The 26319-nt window shown below is 45.8% G+C and overlaps 1 protein-coding gene across 15 annotated transcripts in view; it reads right to left on the reverse strand.

The window, feature by feature from the left end:
* The window catches only part of LOC133365191 (treacle protein-like), a 220437-nt gene that overhangs the window by 133190 nt on the left and 60928 nt on the right, over positions 1–26319 (reverse strand). For all 15 annotated transcript variants that reach the window (XM_061586718.1, XM_061586727.1, XM_061586725.1 and 12 more), the window contains 2 exons: positions 20415–20678; positions 10339–10407 (listed from right to left, as the gene is read on the reverse strand). In XM_061586718.1, coding sequence (XP_061442702.1) covers positions 10339–10407; positions 20415–20652 — 307 coding nt within the window. In that variant the 5' untranslated portion in view covers positions 20653–20678. The remainder of the gene's footprint in view (positions 1–10338; positions 10408–20414; positions 20679–26319) is intronic.

Consider the following 26319-nt stretch of genomic DNA (forward strand, 5'->3'; position numbering starts at 1 on the left):
CCAGGAGAAGCATCTTGCATTTATTAGCGAGGAAAACCAATGTTCAGAGACAAAAACGCCTCTTTTGCTAACTCTGTATTTTCCTACACACAAGTTCACTAATTCTTTAAGTGTCCCAGTCAAAACCTTGTTGGCTCTGTGCTTCCTGCTTTTGTTAAGTCTTGCTTACCTTTGGGGGAAACTGGGTTGTTCCCTTGACACAAGGAGGTTCATTACACTGACATTTAACAGGCCCTGACTGTTAGTATCTGCCCAATATTATCAACTAGCCCATATGTGGGGAACCTATGGCCTTTCAGATGCTGCTGAACTACATCTCCCGTCCTCCCTGGTCACTGGCCATGCTTGCTGGAGCTAATGGGAATTGTAGCTCAGCAACATCCGGAGGGCTAAAGATTCCCCACACGGGAACTAGCCATCTTAAAAATTTCAAATCTAAGATTTGCTCAAGTACCACAATCAAGAGCAATCTGGACGAATATGAAACACTAATAAACGTTTGACTTTTCTTTCTTCATCCATGCCAAGAAAATTTCCACCAAGCGAAGGAGACAGCCGTGAGGTTAGCACACACAAGTTTTATTAGTAGTTTATTCAGCAGAGAGGTACAGGTTCAGTATACAGGACTGCATACAGACGTGAGAGACATGAGTTGATTTACGAAGTTTAGAAGCTCCCTATAATTATTTCAGGCAACTGAGCAGCAAATCACAATGGCCTGTTTTAAAATAAGGAAACAGGCCTGGTGATTTGAGAAGTGCACTTGGGCATGCTCTATTAGTTACCAGAGCATATGCAAAAAGGCAGAAAACTTAAAAAGCCCAGGCTCAAGCGTTCAGATTTTCTCAGTCATACATATATGTTACATTATTACTACAACAGAAGCACATTACACTTCCATTCCCAAATGGAATAATGTGTTCAAAAATGTGCACTACAATATATATCAAGGCATCAGCTTTACCCAAGCATATTTTGAAAACTCAAAGGGGGGGGGAGGAACTAAAACAAGAAGCAGAAAAACCAAACATAACAAAAGGAAAGATGGGAGATGAATTATGGAGAAAGAAGAAATATGAAACTTCTCTTTGGTTCAAGTCAATAAGTGGAATGGCCTGGTTGCCTGATGGTGCAACCAGTCCAGCAGCTAGATGCCCCCAGGAAGGGTTGCCCCAGTAAGCCTCAGTTCCAGCAGGGTGGCTAGTTGGCCATAACGGGTGTCAAGGCTGGCAGAACATGTTTGCTAGGCAAACCCATAGCTGGTTAAGCAAGAAAGAGCTGAAAAATGTTTCTGGCTTCTTTGGAAGATCCCTTCTTTAAGCACAAGCTAAGGTTTATTTGGGGGAAGCCTGGTTTGCAAAGGCTGCCCTATTACACACATCTTTCCTGCATCAAGGGGAGGAGGAAACGTGCCTGGCCCTAATCCGTGAAAAGATGCTCCCTCCTGGAGCACAGGTGTCCATTTGGTCTCCCTGGGCAGCACTAACTACATCTTCCTGGCTTAGAATCCTGGATATCCCTGGCCAGCTACCCCTCACTCGCTGCAAGAGGGGCTGCTGGCCTGCATGAGGGACTCACACTGAGAAGACACACCTAGGCAAAACTGCCCATTCCACATACCCCCCCCAACTGCACCGCGGCAGCCCATAGAACCAAAACAGCTGCATTAATTCATCCAAGTCTTGGCCTTTTAGCACCTCCTGGTACAGCACTGAATACAGACACGAGGTTCTCCCCCATTTACACATCTACAGAAGACACTGTAGGGTCAGGAGTGAAGAGCCTTTTTAGCCGAGCAGGCCAGATCTTTATCTCCACTCACGCCTGCGGGGCCAGCTTTGACAGGGGGCGAGGCCATCCACCTGCCAATTACCTGATATCATGATATCAGATAACTCGCAGCAGGGAACCTATTGGCGAAGCAGCACCCAACTGCTTCACCTAGTGACATCCGTTGATGGACAGGTGGGTGTGGTTTGTGGGAAATGGCCTCGCAGGCCAACCTGGACCCCTGGAGAGCCAAGAGTGGCCTGCAGGTTGGGGACTCCCCACCCCTGATTAGGTATATCAGAAGGCAGGAGGACAGACTAGATGAACCAATGGTCCCTTGCAGTTTTATAGCTAGAAGGAGCAGTTAAAGGGAGAGACACTATTGCAAAGGCCTCCGGATACCGACGCTTTGTAGGACACAGCTAACAAAAGAGGAACAATTGTTTGGACGCTCAAAACAAGCTAGCCCTGGGAGACAGCTGGCTTCAAACTAATGAGGCTCCGAGAGAGTGTCAGGGCAAAGCAACACACTCCCATTTCCTTAAACAAACTGAACAGGAGGGTGAAAGCCTTCTTCATATCAGTATGTTTCGCCTTTTGTGGGGTATTTGTTGGAATGGTTCAAAAGCCACGCTATTTGGGATGCCTGCCATTTTATGCAGGGGCCACACCAGGTCTTAAGCTAAGCTGCATTAGGATGGGTGGTTGGAGATCTTCCAGGGGCTTCAATTAGCACTGCAAGAACAGTGAAGTGGAGAAGCACACTTTTTGGGGTGGGGGAGAAGACTGCATTTTACAATATGCTCAAGTGGTTGCGATCCGTTTGGGGAAGACAGCCTCGTGACAATTCGTGCACAGGTGAAGGGATGAGCGCTGCTTGACTGCCCTATCACCATTAGTCAAATAGTACAGAACCACGCTTGGGTAGATGCCGCTATTGCATTCTAGAGGACTGGCCCAGTAATAGTCACCAAGATAATGAAGGGAATGTCTCCTGCAAGGGATGACAGCAAACAGGGACAGTCTGGTTCACTCCAACTGCCTTCCACAATGACCACCGCGGGAGCTGCCTATTCACAGAGCCCCAGCAGCACACAGGACTGCTTTCCCCTGGCCTTTGACACCAGAAGGGTATTTTCTTCAGGACCCACCCTATTCCCGTGATTGTACTTTGTTTTCAACTGTTTTTCATATTGACTTTTAAAATTGCTGTCACTTACCCTGGGACCTTATGGTGAAGACAGTGTAAGACATCAAATGAGTATTAGTAGTAGCATTGTATGACACCCAGTGTTAGTCTTACTCAGAGCACATCCACTGAAACTGATGTACCGAAGTAAGGTATGCTCAATCATTTCAATGGGGTCTACTCTGAATATGATTAGCACTGGATCCAACCCAACAACAGTAGTAATAATAATAATAGTGCAATGCCAGGTTCTGCATGTTTTGGATTTCCATCAGTGTTCTGTCTTGACACATGCACTAAGCAAGCTCAAAAGTGCAACCCACGCTCGAGGAGCACAGAGTAGACACACAAGGAAAAACTATAGGGGTCAATGGCAACACTGGCTACCCAGTCAAGTGAAAGCCTCCCAGGGGGCCAGCGTTGTAGGTTTGCACTTGCCCTGACTTGAAATCCCACCTTGGCTGCCACTGGAGGCCTTGGGCAAAGTCACTCACTCTTCTTATTACACCCATAGCAGTCACTTTCCTCCCTTTGGCATCTGACATGGGAGCACCCATTTTCCAGAGTCTCTGTAATGTTGTCCACACATCTTGCCCATGAACTTTGGACCCTGCCAGCCCTCTGCAATATGGCTAATGATGAGTTGGGTGTTGAGCATCAATAGGACTTGCCTTAGAACAGGCCTCTGCGAAGCTTACCATTTTATGCCTGTTTCAGGCCTGGGCTGTCAGTATCCAGGCCCCGCACGGACATCACAGCTGACTCAACTACACTCAAGAACATACATATCCATTTTTAAGGAGCAGTGAAGGCAGCAAGAACATCAGTCAGTTATGCCTAAAAAAAAGTTAATCAGCTCACTAGCCTTGAGGCAAAAAAGGAAGCCCAAATTTAGGTCTTGGTAACAAATTTTGTTACATCTCTTTCTGTGCAGAGGGGCCGATTTATATCCGAGAGAGGACAGCTGCTGAAATTGCAAGTGACAAGCTAAACCCAGAGACAGATCAGGAGGAGTTCAAAGAGACAACAGCTCGTTCCCACTCTGGCTGCAGCCTTGCCAGATAATTATTTCATTCGTGATGTTGACATGTCTAATGTCTGAGTCTGCACTCCCTCCAGCATCTCCTCTCCTCCTGCCAGTCTCCTCATACCTTCCATTTGCTTAGGACAAGCAAAGAAAAATTTGCATCTGAGCAGAATGCCGTTACCACAAAGGTAAGACTTTGACATGCATTAAACTTTCATGAAAGCAGAACCCATCTGCTGGCTCCAGGTTTGAGGCAAACAGCAGAACGTGATCAAGGTTACTGGGCTTTGCTCAGAAGTGTGACAGCTTCCGTCTTGACAATGATTTGACAGATGTTTGCTGCTGCAACTGCTTCTTTTAAGGTCTCAGCCAATACAAATTTGGGGATAATTCCTGTTCAAAGTCATTTAAAAGGGGGGGGGAGAAGCCAATGTGGATCAACCAAGAGGGGAGGCAACAGTGAAGTCAAGGTTCTTATAAGGAAAGGCAGCACAGCAATTGGAGGGGAGGGATAAATGGGGTGGAGTAAGTAAAGGGCGAAGAAAGGTTATACTCAACCTAGGTAAAAACCCCGGTCCCTGCGAAACTGTGGATGGGGTTTGGAAGGCCAGCTAGTTATATATATAAAAAAAGGAAAAATGGAGATGCTGGGGCTTTGGTTTGGTGCTGTTGTCGTTTTAAAGCAAAGGAATGGATGATTAAATTAAAAAATGAAATCACAGAAGGCGACTCCAAACAGGAAAACTCAAAATAACATTAAGTGCCCTTTCAACACCTGTCATGCACATTTGTGCTCACACAAAGGAAGGTTTCAACAAGCACTGCAGAGCAGAAACAGGGAGGAAGAGGAGGGTGGTGGTGGTGGTGGCAGCGACGGCGGCAGCTGACCGGCCAACAGCAGGTCCCCCCTGTAGTTTCTTCAGCCCCATAAACTCCAGGAAGGTAAAGGAAGAGCTCTGCAAAATGCGGAGGGTGCGTGTGTGTGGGGTTGTGGCTTTACAGATGTGAGAATGGCAAGAAGAAAAGCCCACTGGTCTCCTGTCGATAGCAGCCCCCAGGGTCTAGGCTTCTAGGAAGGAAGAAGAAGATAGAAGGGGGGGACATGATGGGAGAGAGGGAAAAAGATGGGAAGGGGCATAAAAGCATTAAGTCATTAGTAAACATGAACATTAATGCAGTAAACCGCATGTCAAGCAATATACGACTGAGAGCAGCCAGACCAGAGACAAGGGGAAAGCTCTCTGTTACAAAACAGAGTAATGCTGTTGGGTAGAAAGGAAGCAGCCAGTCAGCTGTACTAAACATGCAGGAATTAGCTGGGAGCCCCTCTGATAGCTGCCTGAGCAAGCAGATCAGGAGGCCCCTAAAAACACCGCCGGAAATTGATGCATTCAGATATGGCTCTATGTGTTTAAGGCTGATGTTCAGCGTGAAGGTCTGACTCTGAAGGGGGCCGGGGCACCAGGGCTTGAAGCAACCTACATAGCTAACAGGACTTTGTTAGAACGGCAAGAATCACATCCTTCGCTTCTAGCAAAAAGAAAAGAAAAGGCGATGTGCAATCTACTAAGAGTTTCTCCTACACACATTCTTGACTGAACATGAAGCGCCCATTCTCTGATTTCAATGGTTTCATGCTGGAACAGACGGTGCCCCGAGTCTTCACCCCCAACCACCACCCATTACTTCATGTGTATAAAGGAAGCTGAGATTATGACTGCAGCACTTCCAGAGACTCAGCAACCGAGAGAACAAGTGAAACTCTCTCAATGTCCAGCATTTCCCAAGTCTCTAGAACTTTGCTCGTTCTGGAACCATCGCATGAACCTGTATGTTTGCAGCTAGCAAACATGGTCCTCCCTACCACCACACACTGTTCCTGAACGCCATGTAAGACAGTCAAATGGCAAGAGTGTCACTATAGCAATGGTACAACTCAACACACACACAAGAAGAGCCCACAGCTGGCATGCCTGACAGTGTGCTGAAAATCCTCTCTTGCCCTTCCTTGCATAGGTTTGGAGAGTCTTCAGCTGAGCTTGAACTCCATGCAAACCCCTGACCCTCACAGTCAAGCCGCTAAGGGTAGCTCACCACTCCTTCTACTGTAACTAATGGTATGGGATATCAAAAAGGGACTAACCTCAGGGGAAGGCTGTCTTTTAAATGGAGTTTTTGCAGTCCTAGAAGATAGCCTTTGCCAACCTGGTGCCCTCCAAATGTTTCTGGACTGCAACTCCCATCATCCCTGACCACTGACCACGCTGGCTGGGACCAATGGGAGTTGGGAGTCCAGCAACATCTGAAGATCACCAGGTTGTCCAAGGTTGATAAGACCTGAATCCTGCTATCACACAAAGGTCTTTGGGCTCAGGTGGTCTCCGCCTACTCCTTTTATCAATGATCCACCCACTTTGGGGCCTAAGACTATAATTTATGCTACTTGACAAGCCATGCAGCCTAATTGCTCTTTATTCGCATGAGGGTAATCCATCACTTTTTGACCTAAGGACAATTGCACACATCTCTCTCCCCTCATTTCTGCTACAGAGTAATACATAGAACACCACACGCAACTGCAGAAAGAGGCATGCTATCCAGATCTTCTTGATAGATTGATTGATTGAGTTTATTTATACGCCGCCTTTCCACAGTGAGCTGTGCCCAAAGCAGCTTACAACAAACATTCAAAATATCAAAATATCTTCTTCTAATGATCTTGGGCCAAACTGGGAAAGCCCCTTAAGATGCCACAGGTGGGGATTTGTCTCAAGAAAGTAATTTCCTCTTCACTCACCCCCAGCCTTCCCCTCTGGTTTGCAGTGAATGATCTACGTAACTCATGCCAAGTGACTGTAAGACTGCAAAAAGACACAGCAGGCTGCCAGGGTGGCAGGCCTTCTTTGGCCTCTTATGCACCTGCTCACCCTTCTCTCTTGAAAGCTCTGCGATCGCCTCCCCTAAAACTAGGATGGCACCAACAATTTGTTCTTTTAGCTCCTTCAAGACTTTTAAAAACAAAAATTAACCAGGCCTTTTCACCGTAGCATCGCTCGTTGCTGTTCCTGTTGGTCTTGTAGGGGGATTTAATGTATTCTTATTGTTTTAACTTTTCTTTTTTTTGTACACAGCCATGATATTTTCAAATGGCGGGCGGTTCATAAATTCTTCCAATAAATAGAATCTCTCCTTTCCTGAACTTCTCAATGCATGGATATAAACCATGCAGGAGACGAAGCCGTGACAACTCAAGCCAGAATTCCAACAAGATCAGAAGGATCCAGTACGATTCCTACAGTATGATACCTACAATTGGAAGCTTGTAATTGCTGGTTTTTTTCTTTTAATAACGTTATTTATTATTTAATTTTGAGAATTGTATTATTTTATTGATGCATTATGTTCTATTGATGTATTGCTATATTCGTGTTTTTTGTAAGCCGCCTTGAGGGCATTTTGGCCATAAGGCGGGGTATAAATTTAATAAATAAATAAATGATGCTTAGGACTGCTGTGCAACGTGAGAAAAGAACGCACAAGCTTGCAGAGGGTCTCACACACAGGAACACACTCAGGACCTCTCACCGATCCACAGGACTGCGCACTTGGACCAATGCAGCTTTGCAGGAGGGAGAATTCAGCACCCATCATAAGCAGCAAGTGCACAGGACACTTTTCCCCAACACACACGTGCATACACAAACGTGAGGACAATGATTTATAGCCACGCACACACTCCCTGAAGAAACGAAGCGAGGAGGCACAAATGCATCTAGGCTGCACATCAGGAGTGGGTCCTCCAGATGTTGCTAGACTACAACTCCCACTATCCCTGACCACTGGGTCATGCTGGTGGGGGCTGACAGGAGTTGGGAGTCCACAACATCTGGAGGGCCTTACAGGTCCCCCACCCGTGCTGCAGAGGGACAGGGGGCACACACAGGCAGGGCCTGCGTGGAAGGTGCTCTCTCAATCGGGGCAAAAGCAGCAGCAAGGCACATAAACATTTTGAGCAGAACAAAGACAGCAGCTGGACTGGGCATAGATCCAAGCACAGTGGCGGCCTACAGTTTGCGGCAGTCAGACCTTCAGCCGTGCACTTTTAGCTGCCCTAAGCTTAGCCTCTCTTATCCCTGCCTGAAGGAGTCCTCTGGGGTCTGAAATGCCTCACTAACCCTACCATCCCCCCCTCCGATACTCCATGGTCCAGTCAGATACTTTGGCTCCTGCTTATCTTTGGGACCAACGCAGTAACCATTCTTACAACTGAGACCAGCTAGCTTCTGAGGGGTCAAGAAATATGACTATTTTAGAAGGAAGTTACTACTCTGGGCAGTTAATAGTGGAAACCTATGGAGAGTCCAAAAGTAGACCCTGAGCGGATCATCACTCTCCATATTTGCGATTCCCAGCAACTGATATTGAGGCATACTTTCTTTGACACGGGAGGTAGAAGCATGGCTATCGTGGCTGGCAGCCATTGATAGCCTTTATCCTCCATCCTAAGGGGTGACCATTACTACTGATCTAAGAACATCAGAAGAGCCTGCTGGATCAGGCCAGTGGCCCATCTAGTCCAGCATCCTGTTCTCACAGTGGCCAACCAGGTGCCTGGGGGAAGCCCGCAAGCAGGACCCGAGTGCAAGAACACTCTCCCCTCCTGAGGCTTCCGGCAACTGGTTTTCAGAAGCATGTTGCCTCTGACTAGGGTGGCAGAGCACAGCCATCATGGCTAGTAGCCATTGATAGCCTTATCCTCCATCCTAAGGGGTGACCATTACTACTGATCTTCTGCTTGCTGGGATTCTTGAAAGACTGTTTAACTAGAGGTAGCCAATATGGTGCCCACCAGATGACGATGGACTTCAACTCCCATCAGCTCCAACCAGCATTGTCATATGGTTCTTAATCGGAACCAGCAAATACTTGTGTTCTAATGCAGGAGTTCATGCTTGGGATCAGCTGGGCCTAACACAGTCTTAAACAGCTGCTTTTATTTTGTGACTTGCCTTGACAGGGCTTTCCCCTGAAAGGCAGCATAAATTTAGTAGAATAAATCAATCCTTTAAAAAAAAAAATCCACTGGACAAATTAATTATGTCTAGAATGTTAAAAAGGGCACTACTGATATATATGCTGGCTGCATACTCCTCTTCCAGATCACAAGCAGGGGGAGAGCTTCTTTAGTCCATAATCAACCCAGGTGAACAGCATTAGCTCTTATTTCTAAAATAGATCTTCACAAGCACATTCTCCTGAATGTGCAGGTGGCGGGAAGCGGATCTATGTGAATGATAAGGAACAATCCTGAGTTCAACCTGAGCTATGTTTAAAAACATCCTTCTTAACGGGGCACAAGAAGTCAGCTTTAGCCCAACACTCTTGGCCTCTCAGCGATCAGAGGCAGCGAGGCCAGCAAGATGCCTCCGGCAAATGTCTTCATGCTCACTTCCATTTCCTAAACCGATTTACGGCAGGTGCTCTGAGACAGGGGTGGGGAGAGCAGCGGAGGTGCTTCCTGGACAGAGGGGGCTAGGGTGGTCAGCAAAGTCTTTCACAAAAGGCTGGCAACCGGACAAGATAAACACAACATCTTGCAGAGTAAGACTCTATCAGGAAAGGAAAAAAGTTATATCAAGTAACGAGCTCCTGGAAAGTCATATTGCAGTACTAAAAAAAATCCTTGTCTTAGGTCTCTGGGCAATGACTAGGAGAAAAGGACCCACCCCACCCCCAAAGAGACCCTCTTCCCTGAGTACTAAACAAAAGCACAAAAACAAGGTCTAAAGTGAACTGTGTTTTATAACTAATGCATAAGGTCTATCTCACTCTATTCCTAAAAATAGGAGCTACAGTCGTCAGAGGAAATATTTAGGCAAACAAGGTTTGAGACTGTGTGTAATTGGTCTCTTGCAGGCCGCCACAGCTTTGGAGATACAGATCATCTCACTGTGCCGACTGAAGAAGCTACTGCAACATCAATGTATTTCCCACTGCCCTCTGAGCCCATGCAGAAGGTATTGTTTCTTTTGAATATATGCCATTGAAGAAGGTTGTAAACGCCAAGACTTATCTGGCATCATCAGGATATACTGTATACATCTGGACTACCTTGATAACATCTTTTGGACTGTGTGGCAGGTGTGCTACATTCACTTGTGCATGTATGGGCAACATTGGCATCTGTGCAAGATTTGGTTCATGTACTTCATAGGTCCAGAAATGTATTTAAGCTTTGGGATATAATGTAAATGTTTATTGCTTGTTGGGTTTATCATGAAATACATTTTATAAGATATTTGTTCATACTAAAGGTTGTTGGTGTACTAAATAGGGGCCATTAAAATCATACCCTTCTTGGAGCTTTCTATCCCATGATCGCCATTCTCGACCACGGCTGCCGGTCCAGTTGCCGACATACCTAGAAGACAGATACAGCCTTATCAATTGACATGAAATTGTCAGCTTCATTTTTATTCTTTTCAGTCTTTAACATTCAGATTGCAAAACCTTCTTTAGCTGTCCTTTCCTGTAAGGGTGGATTCTCCACAAATTTCACCTGGGTTTAGTAGCTGGCCATCATTTTCAGTAGCCAGAAAAGCACAGTGTTCTGGCTCCCCGCTCCATAGGGACAGACTAGATGCCCATGGGGTTTACAGGGGAGGAGCAAGGGGCAGCGTACAGCACGTTCTTAGTGGCCTATGACACTAAATTTACTCATTTTAAAAAGTTTATTGCACCTCTGCATTACGACCGGCCTTCAAGTGGCTTGCAATTCATTTTTAACGGTAAAAATACATAGATTAAAATAACCTTAACCCAATAAAGCAAAAAGATAAAACAATGCAACAAACAGCAACACAATATTTGCCAAAGGCAAGTAACACATGAACTTGTATGACTGCTCTGTACTGTTGTATCAGTTCTGCTCTTTTATTTATTCTCATTACAAAACTGAAATTAAAAACATTTATTTTTAATGGTAAGCGTAGACAGGATGTAGATTTCAGAATCCATTAAGAAACTTACCATTTAAAATGAACAAAAACAATTTAAAATACAACCAAAAAAGCAAAACACAGTGTTAGTGTTTAAAGCCCTAAATGGGCCCAAATACCTGAAAAATTGCCTCCTTCCCAACAGACCCTCTTGGGTGTTAGGATTGGCAGAAGGGGTCCCCTTGGTAGTTCCACCACCCTCAGAAGTTCAAGGGTGGCAGTGGCCCAGGAGAGGGCATTATCTGTGGCAGTCCCTAAGTTGTGAAATTCCCTCACCCAGAGAGGTACACCTGGCAACATCACTACATAGCTTTCGTTGTATGCTGATGATGCACCTCTTCAACCTTGACACTTGAGACAGATATTTTTAGGACCCTTTGTTTTAAACTGTTTTTAATAATGTATTTTATATTGTTGTGACCTGCCCTAGGACCTATTGCTGAAGGGCAGGTAATAAATTATTATCATTATTATTGATAACAACAACTACACCAGCATTTTAAATATGCACAGAAATAAACCAGAAGCCAGAACAAATGTTCATTTCAGCTGCTTCCTCCCACCTCCGCAAATTTGGATAAACCCCAAACCAAAATGGAAGCAAAGTTCGTCATTACCGCTACCACTTCACTGGTGGCTGATCTTCCCACAAGAGTTCCACAAGACCAAAGAGTGAGTGTGTGCCACTCTCGCACATATGCAACATGCGTATCTTGGCACAGCTCTGCCTACCAAGCTAAGGAGCAGGTGGCAGTGTGGTGCCAGGCAGGTGTAGATGCCTGACAAAGGAAACTCAATGGAGAGAAATTTGATAAGCACCTTTTGGAAGGTGACCTTATTCAGCTGCCTCTCAAAATGGTCCCAAAAAGGCTGCCAGTGTGTTAAAAGAGCTGCTGTTTCTGATAAGAGGCTATCACCTCAAGTGTTCTCAGGTGGCTCCAACAGCGGCTTTTGCAAAACGTGTTGAGGTCATATTCTAGCAGTCCTTACCTCCAGGGACATTAAGCAGTACAAACGTACAACAACGAGCTCACCACTGGAGCTACAGCAAATTTCTGCACTAATCTTTAAAAGGTTTTTTTTTTAAGTTAGATTTGCATAAATTAGACTTTCAAACAGACACATCCACAGAGAGAAAACAGGGTTTGTGAAGATTTAATCTAGCTGTTCCAGTAGGACAGAAGATTTCTTCCTGCACACCAGCATCTGGAATAGGGATGTATAAATCGAAACAGCTTAACTGTAAGCGGAGCTGAGAAAGGCCCATCAAAAGGCCCAACTTTTTTCAAAAAGCAGCCTTTGCTGCACAGACAAGGGCTAAATAAGAAACAGACCCAAGATTCCCATCTCCCAGATAGACACAGGGCTTCCCCTCTATCCTCTCCATTACACTTCCCCCTCAAGCTAGTGAAGAGTAGCTGAGGCTCCCCACACGAAAGGATTCGGCTCTTGAAACAGATGCGCTGGATAAATGGAAATCAACTGGGACATTACCACCATCCATGCCAGATGTGCCCCAGCACAGCTGCCTGCAGCTCTTCCCGGCCGTAACTTTCCAGTGTTTGAGCAGGAGTTAGCTGTCCATTTCTGCAGCTCCAGGTACGTTTCACTACGGTTTAAAGTTTTAGCTTCCTTCCTCTCTCAGCACATACACACACCCCATTCAAATAAAACCTTTATTTTACTTTTAAAAAACACTAATTTATAAGAATGTAAAATAAGCCGAGATGTCCAAAGTCTGTAATCCTGATCCAAATTATTAGATACTACTTGCATCTGGCTAAAGAATCAAAGGATTGTTTTGTGTATATATATATAAAACCCTTAGAGCAGCATGCCCTAAAACAGACAATCCCGAAGCAGGAGGATGGAGCCAATATATTAAGCCTAATCACTTCCCCACCCCAGGCATGCCTCAGATACCTGCAGCTACATGATTTTGGGCCTGAGAACATGGCAATAAAGGCAGCCAAAGGGGACCAGACAGATGGTTCAGCCAGCTCACTGTTCTGTCTCTTACCACTGCAAAAGAAACTGCCCAAGACGCAACGGAATTACGGAGCTGCCTTGCTGCAGCCAGCCCTCTGAGGAAAGACTCTGTCACTTGAGAACAACGCTGCATCCCTCAGTCCTCTGGCCCAACAACTGCTGATCAGGCTTTCAAAAACAGAAAGCCACGCCTTAGCACCAGCAGTCCTATTCCAACGCCAGGGATCAGCTGTAGAGCTGATGAACATTGCCTCTGACCATGGAGGCAGAGCATAGTAGCTATCATGGCTAGTAGCCACTGATATCCTCCATGAATATGTCTCTTTGAAAGCCATCCAAGTTGGTGGCCGTCACTGCCTCTTGTGGGAGTAAATTCCATCGTTTAACTATGCCCTGTGTGAATATTAAGTACTTCCTTTTGTCTGTCCTGAATCTTCCAGCATTCAGCTTCATTGGATGTCCACCAGTTCTGGTGTTATGAGAGAGGAAGAAAAACTTTTCTCTATCCACTTTCTCCATGCCATGCATAATTTTATACACTTCTACACCCCAAATGCTGCAGCCTTTCCTCATAGAGGAGTTACTCCATCCCCCTGATCATTTTGGTTATCCTTTTCTGAACCTTTTCCAGCTCTACAATATCCTTTTTGAGGTGAGGCAACCAGAAACGTACACAGTATTCCAAATGCGGCCGCACCATAGATTTATACAACAGCATTATGATATCTGCAGTTTTATTTTCAATACCTTTCCTAATGATCCCTAGCATGGAATTAGCCTTTTTCACAGCTGCCACTCACTGGGCCGACAACTTCATCAAGCTATCCACTATGACCCCAAGGTTTCATTCCTGGGCAGACAGTGCAGAACAGTCCAATCAGGAGCCCTCCAGATGTTTTGGACTACAACTCCCAACAGCCCCAACCAGATTGGACTAAGGCTGGCGTCGGCAATACTGAGCGGCAAGGATCAAAGATCTGGCCTGGACCAAGCAACTTCTATGTAACCAATGGACCTCTTGTGTTCTTATAGATGCTTTTAAAAGGGGATTAGACACACTCATGGGAGATTAGGCAATGGACGGCTGCTAGTAATGATGGCTATATGCTACATTCAAGAATAGAGGCAGCATGTCTTTGAACTACCAATCGCTGGGAAGCAGCAGAGGGTTTACTGATTTCAGTCTCATCCATTAGCACAACCTAAAGCACCAGGTTCTTTCCCAAAACCTGCTTTGAGATATCCATGAAAATGAGGTTAAAGGGTGCTTTGTTAAACACACACACACACACACACACACCAATCAACATTCATCTTAAGCGTAAGAATGCTTCTTTCTACCAACTGTCAGCCCCAAGAGCTGGGAGACAACTACCTGCTGGTTGCACAAAATTCATTATTACCACATGTGGAAATGGGAAGGAAAGACCTAGGGAGGCATTTTAGCTGTTTACCCTCATTCTTCCAGTCTCTTCTGAGTTTTGTTGCTGTTTCTCTGCTATGGGGATGTGGACACGTCTGGCATTGATGTGCTGCAATTTGAGTCCACCAACAGAATACTGTCAGCACCCTCTGCTGGGCACTGGAGAGAGCATTAATTATCGAAACCAAGTATGCTTAGCCTTTCCCAACCAGTGTGCCTCCAGATGTTGTTGGACCACAATTCCCATCTTTCTTGACCATTGGCAATGCTGGCTGAGGGGGATGTGAGTTGTGGTCCAACAACATCTGGAGGCACACTGGTTGGGAAAGGCTGGTTAGACATTTGGAATACAGACGTTCATACAAAATGAGACTCTAACAAAAGTGTGTTAGAAGAAAGGATAAACTTCCTGCTTAGGAGTAAGGAATGTTCAGCTGCAAAAGCTGCAACTCCAGTTGGTTTTTTGTTTGGGTGGGAGGGAATATTACGGATTGTAATTTCTTCTCATTGATTCCCCCTCACTTTGCAATAAACTTGATATCCCTCAGCAACAAATGCCTTATTTTATCTGGTCAGTGCACGAGTTCAAATAGTTATCTTCAGTGGGGTGTGGATTGATTCCTTGTTGCCCTTTCAAAGTTTGGAGTAAGAGGATTAGCAAGTACTTGTCAAATTATGATCTTCAGCCACTTAGTGAGACCCATTTGCTGGTGGTTGTTATCCCTGTGGGAGAAAAAAATGCCATCCAAATGAAGCCTTAATGGGGAGGTCAAAAAGCTTTTGTGCAAGACAGATCCCTGACGGATTTATCCTGTAATTCACACCTTTGCCTCTAAGCCACACCCCTCCATATCCTCGCCATCCACATGGGTCCAGGTGCGGCTCCATCTGACTGCTTCTTAAGCCTCACCTAATCTGGCTGAAGGATTGTAGTCAGCTATAGAGTCGGATCTTGAAGGGATATTTACAGCCCTGTCCGGCCTGAATGCAGGAAGCCTGAAGGAGATGCATGCATGAGCATTTCTCCCCAGAGGTGATGATCCTTCAGGTGAACCCTGGTATTCAACTGCCTCAGAAGCCTGGTTCTGCTTTGCTGAGACTGAGGCAGCAAACCAACACCATCACATCACTGCAATCTGCACAAATGATTAGAGAAGTGACTGTATACGAATCTCTAGCCATGCACCCAGCTGCCCCGTAGGAGTCAGGCCACAGGTCCATCTAGCCAGAGCCACCTGCTCTAGTTGGAAAGGGCTCTCCAAGGTCACAAACCGGGGTCTTCGCCCAGACCGGCCACCAGAGATCCTTTAAGTGGAGATGCCAAGGAAGGGACCCGAATCGCTTCCGCGTGCAAAGCAGGAGCTCTCCCAGCACTGTTTTCTTCTGTGCTGCGTGACTGCTGCTTTTAAGGTGGAACCATGACGCCACCTTCCTGTGCCAAAGCAGCAGCAGCTGGAGACGCGCTTCAAGGATGCTGCCATAACATGCCAAGGGGCTCTTACTAAGGATTCCTGAGTTCAAGTGCTGCCTCTTCCAGAGAATTACTGGGTAGCCATGGGCAGTGTTCCCCAACGAGCCACTCAGCCCCCCATCAGTTAATAAAGGGGGGGGGAGAAGAGCTTCCCATCTTGCCAGATCTACCACAAGGGCACACAAAGATTGCAAGCTTAAAATAGGCTCTGGAAGCCAACACTGTATCACTCTTAGAAATGGAAATGGACTGCCTTCAAGTCGATTCCGACTTATGGCGACCCTACAAATAGGCTTTTCATGTTAAGGGGTATTCAGAGGGGGTTTCCCATTGCCTCCCTCTGAGGCTGAGAAGCAGTGACTGGCCCAAGGTCACCCAGTGAGCTTCATGGCTGTGTGGGGATTCAAACCTTGGTCTCCCAGGTCGGAGTCCAACACCTTAACCACTATGCCACACTGGGTCTCTGTATCACTCTTACCATCAGTGTAATATGAATACAGGGCACAGGGGTTCCCACGCTAGCAGCAGGCAGGTCCAGAGCCAACAGTAGGCGGAACCACCCCCCAATCTCTCTCTCTCTCTGGCAGCCCTTTCCTGCTTCCCAGAAAGCTGATCCCTTCCAGCCCCCAAACTCAGGGCAACCCTCCCTTCTTCCAATCAGGAAAATAGATGCCCCTCAGAAACATCCCTTTCCTCAAGAGGCAGCCAGCCTCCATCAGAATATGCTCCTCCCCTTTCCCAGGTACACATTCTCCTTCCTTCTCAACCAGCTCCACCAGCTCCCACAAGGTAATGGGGCCATTTTGCCTCACCACCTTTCACCCCGCCCATGCACACATGTGCACCTCTCTCCTGGCATAGCTCAGCTTTGCCCCATTCTCCACCCTCCCCCTCTCTATGGTTCCTTCTCACCCCAGCCCAGATGGTTAAGAGGGGGCTCTGATGTTGGGGGATCCAGGGAATTAGGTGGCGGACCATACGTGGGCTAAGAGTTCTCCAACCCAGTTATAGGTAATCCGATTCACCATGAAAAAAATTATAACATAGTTTATATTCCCAGAGGAGGAGGAGGAGGCGGCGGCCAAATCTCTGGAGGAGACCTAGTCGCGTGCAAGGAGTGGACAGCAACACCTTCTCCCCTCAAAAGACTTGGTAGTCTTACCAAAGAGAACACATCTGTTGGGTCCATTCAGTAAGTATTTTCACACAGATCTGCCCTGTCATAAGTCTGACAGAAAAAGAGGCGTCTTATTAAGGCACTGTCCAGGGGCAAAAAAACCCTAGTGAAATAGTTACCCCCATGGATGTTTTTTGTTTTCTTCTCCAGGACTGATCTCATTTTGCCTCAGGAAAGGGGGAACTTATTTATTATTTGATTTACATCCCGCCCTTCCTCCCGGCAAGAGCCCAGTAATAACTGAGTAATAAGGAAGGGTGCAAAGTACATGCAATGCCCCAAAAATTCCAGAAAAAGCTGGACTAGAAGTGAAGTCACCCCAGTCCAACCCCTGCCCTATCCAGGATCCCTCACGCTCGACCCCTCAGGTTGATCCACTGCCGCCTCTTTATCCAAGAGGATAAATCTCCTAAAGCATTCGATATCGAGTAGTAAGACAATCCAGAAGGCTGAAGCAGGCGTGCCAAGGGCACAACACAGTTCTTCCCCAGAGTGACCAGATAATCTCACTTTGGTTGGAAGTTCCTTCCAGGCCTCACAATACTGTATCCTATCAACCCAAGGCTATCCCCTGAACCTTTCCAAGGCAATGAGCAAAACGTGTATCGCCTGCTGAGCGTACCTCTGATGGCTGGGGGCAGGGTGGATGTCAAGGATCCAGCAGCTTAAAGATCCCAAAATACCCTTTGGAAATTTTTTCCCCAAATGCCATGTGCACACAGACAACTAAAGCATGAGAGAAACCCCAAGTGTGCCAAGGAAGTGAAAGCAATGCAAAACAGCCCGTTTTATGCCTCTGTCATATATTACTAAGGCAAACCCTCTATACATTTAGAATATGTTGACTGGGCTCAGCTACACAGTAGAACAATATATTAGTCAATATATTGGTTCAGCCCATTCAAGTTTATTTTTTTCTCTAAATCATATTCCATTGTTCCGTATTGGACAGATAGACAAAAATTATGTGGCCTGAAAACTAACAAGAACTTGGGTTAGTGTGGCAGAGCAACAACAGAGGGGTTGGACTTGATGGCCTTACAGGCTCCTTCCAACTCTACTATTCTATGATTCAGAGACAGAGCCGTGAACCAGGAAACCTCCAGTTCAAACCTCACCTTCGCCATGAACTCACAAGTTGGCCTTAGGCATGCCATTCACCCCACTACCACCACCACCACCAGCCTGTAACATGGGGGATAATAGTACTGACCTACCTTGCAGGGCTGTTGTAAGGACTGCACATTTGAAGAACTATAAAACACTGTATAAAAATCTATTATTGTTAAGCACCCACACCTGCCTTCTGTCTGCAAAAACAGCCCAAGTGAACATGTAAAACAAAAGAGTATTCCAATCTTCATGGCCTAAATATGTATTTTGTCTGATGAGCCTCTCACCCGAGGCCCTTCACCTCACCTCCTGTCCTATACCCCAAATGTGTCTGGAGTGACAAGCAATTTCAGCCCAACAAATTGATAATATTCTAACCTGACAGACACAAGCAGGCAGATGGCAGGAACAAAATATAAACTTTAGCAGTGGAGTGCCTTCGGAGAGACAGAGACCAAAGCAAGAGCTTTGATACGCAGCCTGCAATATTTCTGCTTCCCTTGTAGGTCCTCATGGCACCTCCTGTCTGAGGGCTCACCAATCTGTTTTGGTGTGGGGAGCTAATATTAGGCATTTTCCTCACAAGCTATACAAGTCATGTACTTTCGGGTGAGACAGAAGAGACCAATTATACATCCTGACATAAGAGGTACGTTTACTTTTAAAGAAAGGTTATATAAATAAGGATTGTCTAAAAGCAGAGCCATGAGCGTTACTGCATAAGTCAAAAAGAGGGAAGCAGTTCCAGACATCGGAAACATTACACAGGGAAGTCAGGGATTATTATTTGCTTGCACAAAATTAGGAAAGGAGGAAGTAAAATAAGGGATAGGCATAGGATTTGTGAAACTTTTTGTGTTTTGCATTTGTGGAAGCCAGTAAGTTTGCACAGAGTGGATCAAAGCAATGCGAGGGGGCAAGACTTAAGGTGAAAGGTGGTGTACAGAGGCCTTTCCCCAAGCTGGCGCCCTCCAATGTCTTGGACTCCCATTCCTATCAAACAAACCCACACTGGCTGGGGCTGATAGGAATTGTCATCCAGAACACCTGGAAGAACCCGGTTGGGAGGGCAGATGTGAAGCATGCTGGGGACTTGGTTTGAGAACATAAAGAGCAGTGGGGGGGAGGAAAGAGAAGGGGACACACACAGGAGAGAAAAGAGTTCGGCAAAATGCATCCTCCATTGACTGGGAGAGGGGAAGCCACACAGGAAAAAGCAGAGCTTGGACAAGTTACTTTTTTTGAACTACAACTCCCATCAGCCCAATCCAGTGGCCATGCTGGCTGGGGCTGGTGGGAGTTGTAGTTTTTAAAAGTAACTTTTCCAAGCTCTGGGACAGTGACAGTCTAGACAACAGGCAATGACAGGAAGATGCCCAAACTGTTTTAGCAACATGAAGAGAGAGGAAGCAGATCTTGGATGACACCACCTGGCATATGGGAGGAAGGGGAAAGGGCAGGGCTGGAGAGGCAAGGCAGGAGAGGGAGGCGGTGCAGTGAAAAGAGGGCTTGCGAAGGATGGGGAGAGGAGGCTGCTTAACGCATTCCTTTCAAAGAACGGGCTGTGATACAAGATTATCTTCACACGAGCATCTGTCGTGCTTGAAGACTGCTGATCCAAAGCAAGCTTAACCCCAGAATTCCCCAACCTTCCTAGGAAACCAAGTAGTTCAGCCATCTCCTTGGGATTCTTTTTTTTAATCTGTTCAGCATGTCCATGATCTCCCTGCATCACTATCTAGGTCACCCTGAGGTGCCATGCTAACCTGGACAGAATATAATGACAGCCCACCCCAGTTGTAGGACTCCCAGGATTGAGGACATAAACCTATGTTGTGACAAATCCCCAAAAGGCTGCCCCCCACCTCTCCTTCCACCCTCCCATTTTGCAGCATTTGGAAATGCCTAGCCCATATTTTGTCGCTGGGTGGTGTGCACCCCCCAGGGGAAAAATAGAAAAGAAACCACAATCACGCGGGCCAACCAAATACATTGCCTCCTTCACACCTGCCCAATCTCTTCTCACCTTCATCATGCCCTGCTTTCCTGAGCAACAGAAGATATGGGGCGGAGGGGGGAGACAAAAGGAGCCCCCCACACACACACTCACTGGATGCTAGTGCAGAAGTGCCGTGCCCTTCCCAGCTTTTCCAGGACGTTAGAGGCATAGCGCTGTTGGCTGCAGGGCCCTTCTGTTAATTAGAGAGCCTCCACTCCCACCTCCCAGGTCGATCAGAGCTGTGCTTGAGACACTTACGCTCCACAGGAACGTTGTCCGCATGGGGTTTGGTTTTCACTTCCTGGTTCCCAGACTTTGGGTCGTCATCATCTAGAAGAGGGACATAGTCCGTTTTGCCAACCGTTTCTCCAACCGTATCGTCAAATTTCTCTGCTTCCAGGGTGGCGATGAAATCCCGTTTCACTTCCTCCTCGATCTGCGGCTGGGGCTCCGTCAGGGCATCCACCAGACTCAGACTGTGGTCCAAGTCAGCCATGGCTCAGCAGCTTTGCAAGCTAAAAACTAGGGAAGAAGAAGGGAGTGAGGAGGAAAGGGGCGATTAGATCGTTTTGTCTACCACAATGAAGTTCTTTGGGAGATTCTGGAGAAGATGCCCTCTCTCCCCCCCAAAAAAAATAATTGTTCTGAAAAGTATCAATGAAAAGGATCAACAGGCTGAGCCAATGGAATTCAGAACAGTGGTGATTCAAATTACAGTAATTCAGGTATTTCCTGACCTAAAAAGAGCAAGGTGCACCTTAATAGGCTGCTATAATCTCTAACACAGCCTTTGCTAACCTGGTGCCCTCCATCTGTTTTGGACTACAACTCCCATCAGCCCAAGCCAACACTGCTATGCAGACTTGGGCTGCTGTAGTCCAAAACTGCTGGGGGGGTCACCAGGTTGGTGACGACTGCTCTAAAACAATGACTGATGCTGAAACCAAACCTTTTTCTGCAGCGATTGCCTTTTGCAATGCAATATTTTATCTGCTTACATACGAGAGGAGCAACTGTGAAATGCACTGATTTCCATTTGTTTCTCTCTGCACACGTGCAAGGAAGTCAAGTGAGACCCTTTTTCTGCAAAACAAAAACCTGGTGCATATGAAATCTCACCGTGATCAGGAAGAATTACACCTGTACTGGACTGAAGTGCCAGAATTTCCCAAAAGCAAGAATTAGAACAGGCGAGTATTTTTCCATGAGACAGAAAATCCATGATGCTTGCTTATTAGGTAGTCACAGATATTCATAGGCTGGATGAAAACAGAGTATGCAGATGAGTTTCCTAGATTATTCCAGTGAGAGAGACAGGACAGCATCCTCTGGGGCCTGGACTAAACCCCAATGTCTGTACAGGCTTGCCAGTCCCAGTAGTCCCCAATATCAACCCTATGAAGTAATACATGATCTACTGTGCCATATTCATAACGTTTGGCTACTGAAGACCACTCTGCCCTCCTCTGCTACCCCATGGCTCTTTTATTATACATGAAAGTGGTCTCTGACGGCATGTGTGACAGAGACATCAAAAACACAAGTTCTGCATCACCTGGCTTCAGGCTTCTCTGTGAGCATATGGAGGCTACCAGATACTAAGTCAGGCCACTGATTCAGCTAGCCCATCGTCCATTCTGAGTGGCTAAGATCTCCCCTAGAGCTACTACCCAAGGTATTTAATTGGAGATGTCAGGGTGTGTGATCTGCGCACACACACTGCAACTGACAGGGCCAACAGCCCTCCTTCATTTGCTGCTATTCCAAGAAAGCTCAAAACACTGTAGATGAAGCAGGGACCAAATATTTAAAAAAAATAATCACACACCCCACTCCAACTCAAAAATCTCAGGTCATCATAGTTCAATCTATTTCAAGAGCAAAGGGTGCGGAGGGGAGGGAAGAGGCGAGCTGCAGTCTCTTGCCTGTCTGCCGAATTCCAGCCTCCCTTATGGAGATTGTTCTTTACATAATGAGCAATGAATATCCTTCAAAATCACAGTAAGGCACTTTTATATCCCTCCCATAGAGGGGAGCCTGCAGCACATTTCTGTCCTCAGATGACTTGGCTCATGTCAGCAATCTCTTTTTTTAAAAACCAGTTATTTACACTGGAAGGAAGTCTCCCCCCAACCCCAGCCCCATTGGTCAACCAGCAGCCCATATAATAATTAACTAACCAGCCTCCATTCCGTGCAATGGGACGAAAGCCGGTTTTCTAAGACCTACCTGCAAGATCCCTTAATAGTCAGTACTCCGCCCTGATTATTGCTACACCTCATCAGGTGGAACCGAAGTCACAAATCAATTGGTCAAGCTGCTCCACTGTATCCTAGTTCTCCCTTTAGGCACTACTTGTGCCTCAGAAATGGAAATGAACTGCCTTCGGATCACTTGAACCAGAGATCACCAACCTTTTTTGGGCTCATGAGCAGATATGCAAACCAGAGCCAAACACATACTACAACCTATTTAATTGTCTACAATAGTATGCTAATTCAAGCCTAATTTCAGCAAGAGGAGGGGACCCTGTGGGCACATGTGCACCCTGGGGTATTGTGTTGACAAACAAAATATATATATAGGAACTATTGGGGGGGGGGAAGAACTCTTTGCATGAAGAACTCTATGTGTTTGACAGAGGATCCTCAATTCAGTATATATGATAACAGAATTTAAAAGATTCCAAAGTATAGATGCCATCTTAAATCAGGTTAGTATTTACCGAAAGGCTTTTACTGTAACAGAGATATAAAAACTAAATGCCTTATCTATCAATCCATCCATCCATCCTGCCCTCCCCCGCCAAGGAATCAGCAGTTAGGGTGAAAATTTCCATTGAATGTTGTAACCCTGGCCTACCAAAAAAGACATACAACTTGGTACAAATAACATACACCAATGCCCTATCCAAGAACTGCTTCCAGTATCCCAGTATAGAAGTATTTAAAATGTGCTGAACTGGGGAAACTTGGATCCACCCTTCTTTAGAAGAATAGAGCATGAAACATTAGATTAATGCCAACCCCAAAAAGCATGTTTTGCTGATCAACACTATAGTCTGCACAGACAGACAGACACAGACACAGAGAGAGAAGCATTCTGGTCAACTTCAGTGTGCCTTTAAGCACCCCAATTAATTATCCACAATTTCCAAGAATATTGGCACTAACCTACACAGCTAGTTGCCAAAAGACTATGGGGGAGCTGCTTGAGATTCTGGGCTGTCAACAATGAAACAGAACATTTTGCCTAAGGAGAGAGAGGTGAGAAGTTTAGTCCTGATAAAAATGTTTGAATACCCTGGAAAAAGTGACAGTTCTTCCCACTCTATCTGTATGCTCACTAAATGCACCAGGAGATAACGTGGTTTAATGAAGTCTGAGAGCCGGCCCTCCTTGTTAGAGCTGAAAAGGCATTCAAGGCCAAGCATTTTGTTTTGTTTTAACTCAGCTCTAGATTTGAAGATTCCCAGGTGCCCGATTAACCATTCTTGATATATAAACTCCTAATCTCCTCAGTTTGGCAAAAAGATTGGGGGGGGATATCCTATTTGCATTTTTAAACTCCCGTTAGCTGGAGAGAACACCAGCTTAAGAGAACGTCTCTTTTGTTTTTTGGAAAGCATAAAGATGATCAGCTTTTAATACTACCAAGCGATTAAGATCTTATAAAGGGCAGGAAACGTTTGCATGAGAGCATGCCAAGCTCATTATACTAGAAGCAGGATTCGAAGTGGTAATTATCTGTTTTCATCATGGCACCTGCCAGAAAAATGGGACACAATTAAGTTATACTAAGCCTGTGCACAGGTATGGCTGGGAGAGACCCCCACCTGAAACCCTGGGAGCTGCTGCCACTCAGGGCAGATGATACTGGCCGAGGTGGACCGTTGCTTTGACTTTGTATAAGGAAGGTTCCTACATTCCTAAGTTGCCTCCGGGAAGCCCCCAAACAAAGCACAAGAACAGGAGCCCCCTCCTCCTGCTGGGGCCCTCCCAAACTGGTGTTCTGTGGCATAATTTCCCTGAACGTGAAGGCTCCAATTAGCTAATACCTGTTGACAGACCTCTCCTTCCAGAAGGGCAAACTAAAAACGAAGACCCCTCAGATAACAGGGTACCTGTTTCCTTCTATGCAATGCGCTGGGGCTGCCTTTGAAGACAGTTCGGAAACTGCAGCTGGTGCAAAATGCAGCGGCCAGATTGGTAACAGGGACCAGACGGTCCGAACATATAAAACCAATTCTGGCCCGCTTGCACTGGCTGCCTGTATGTTTCCGAACTCGATTCAAGATGCTGGTTTTAACCTATAAAGCCTTACACGGCTTGGGACCACAATACCTGATGGAACGCCTCTCCCAACATGAATCCATCCGTTCACTACATTCAAGATCAAAGGCTCTCCTCCAGGTGTCTACTCCGAGGGAAGCTGGGAGGCTGGCAACAAGGGAGTGGTGGCCCCCAAATTATGGAATGACCTGCCTGACAAGGTGTGCGTGGCACCAACACTTATCTTTTCAGCGACAGGTCAGGACTTTCCTCTTCTCCCAGGCATTTTAACAGCATTTGAATAACATGTGTTTTTAACTTGCTTATCTGTTTTTATGGGTTTTAATGGTTTAAATTTGTATACTTGTTTTTAATATTTTTAATTGTTGCAAACCGCCCTGAGACCTTCAGCTATGGAGCGGTCTCTCTCTGTGTCTCTCTCTGTCTCTGTCTCTGTCTCTCTCTCTCTATATATATATCTATCTATCATAAATAAAAGCAGGCAGCCATCAAAAAAAGAGGGAAATGTTGCCTCCTCTTGTCTCTCCACACCTGTAGAGGGAATTAGACACTTGTTGACTGGCCTGCCAGCCAGCACAATAACAGCCAAACATAAGTACAAAGAGGCAAACACCTCAAAACCAAGTGGATGTACTCGCCTCTCAAGGAGAGGGGGGGGTTGGCCAGCCTGAAAACCTTAATCCTCCCTGACAGCCCCCCTGCACTAAACATCTTCTGTTCTGCAGTGTAGGTACTTGTATGCCCCAAAACAGAGGGCTCTGGAAGGTTACAGGTGCTCAACAAAAGATGCCACTTTGCAAAGTTTGCTTGTCTGCAACAGGCCTATTTACAAACAGAACCCCTTTGTCTCTGCATGCAAGTCCCCCAGCTATGGAATTAGACATGTTTGGCTTTCAACAATATATTGCCAAGATGAAGCTATATCCTCAATTGCAAAAGCTTTATTGCACAAAAGCAGTTAAAGAAATAAATAGCATATTGGAGGGTAGGGGGATGGAAATATGTTTATCAGCACCTGTTCAACATGCCTGTCACTCAGGTATTCCAATGTTTGTTCTGTATGATTGTAAGAAAAATGAAGAGGGGGTGTTTACTTCATGAGAAAATATGGAATTGATCCAAGTTCCAACTCAGTGTTCTTTGTTTTTACCTTCTGCATCAGTAACACAGAGGAAGGAAAATATAAGGCAGCCCAGTTCTAAGATCCATGGTCTTAGTTTGCCACGTGCTTTACTTTAATAAATAAAATTGTTGGTAAATTACACAACTACAGTCTGGGCCATTTGTGTGCTTCAGTTCTGCAGGAGTGAAAAACATGGCATTAACTGTAGAATCCATCTTCCAGTTTACATTTTATTTTCAAACAAGTTTCTATCTCTCATTATGATTGCACGGTAGGCATCAAAGCATGTGGGTAACACTTGCTGAAGTCTCAGAAGCCCCAGAGAGAGATTTACAGGAGAATTGCCGCCCTGGGCTCCTGCTGGGAGGAAGGGCTGGATATTATAATAATAATAATAATAATAGGCTTTAGTCCCATTTTTATTCATTTAAACAATTTCTACACCGCCTTTCATCCAACTGAGTTCCAAGGCAGCGTACAATGAGCACGAATAAGACTGTTCGTACCAGATTATAAATACAGTAAAAACAATAAAAGCGGAGGTGGCTCACCTGTGGCCAGCAAGATGCTGCAGAGCTACAATTCCCATCAGCTATGCAAATTAGCTGAATTTGCATATTTTATTCATGTCATAATTCACTATTCTTACTGGAGATTTTTATTCATTTTAGTGCAGAGAATGGGTCATTGGCCTGAACCAGCAGGCTATTCTTATGTTCTTATGCCCGGAAAAAAGCTGGCAGAGTTA

This window comes from Rhineura floridana, chromosome 10 (assembly GCF_030035675.1).
Source record: "Rhineura floridana isolate rRhiFlo1 chromosome 10, rRhiFlo1.hap2, whole genome shotgun sequence".
NCBI classification, from domain to species: Eukaryota; Metazoa; Chordata; class Lepidosauria; order Squamata; family Rhineuridae; genus Rhineura; species Rhineura floridana.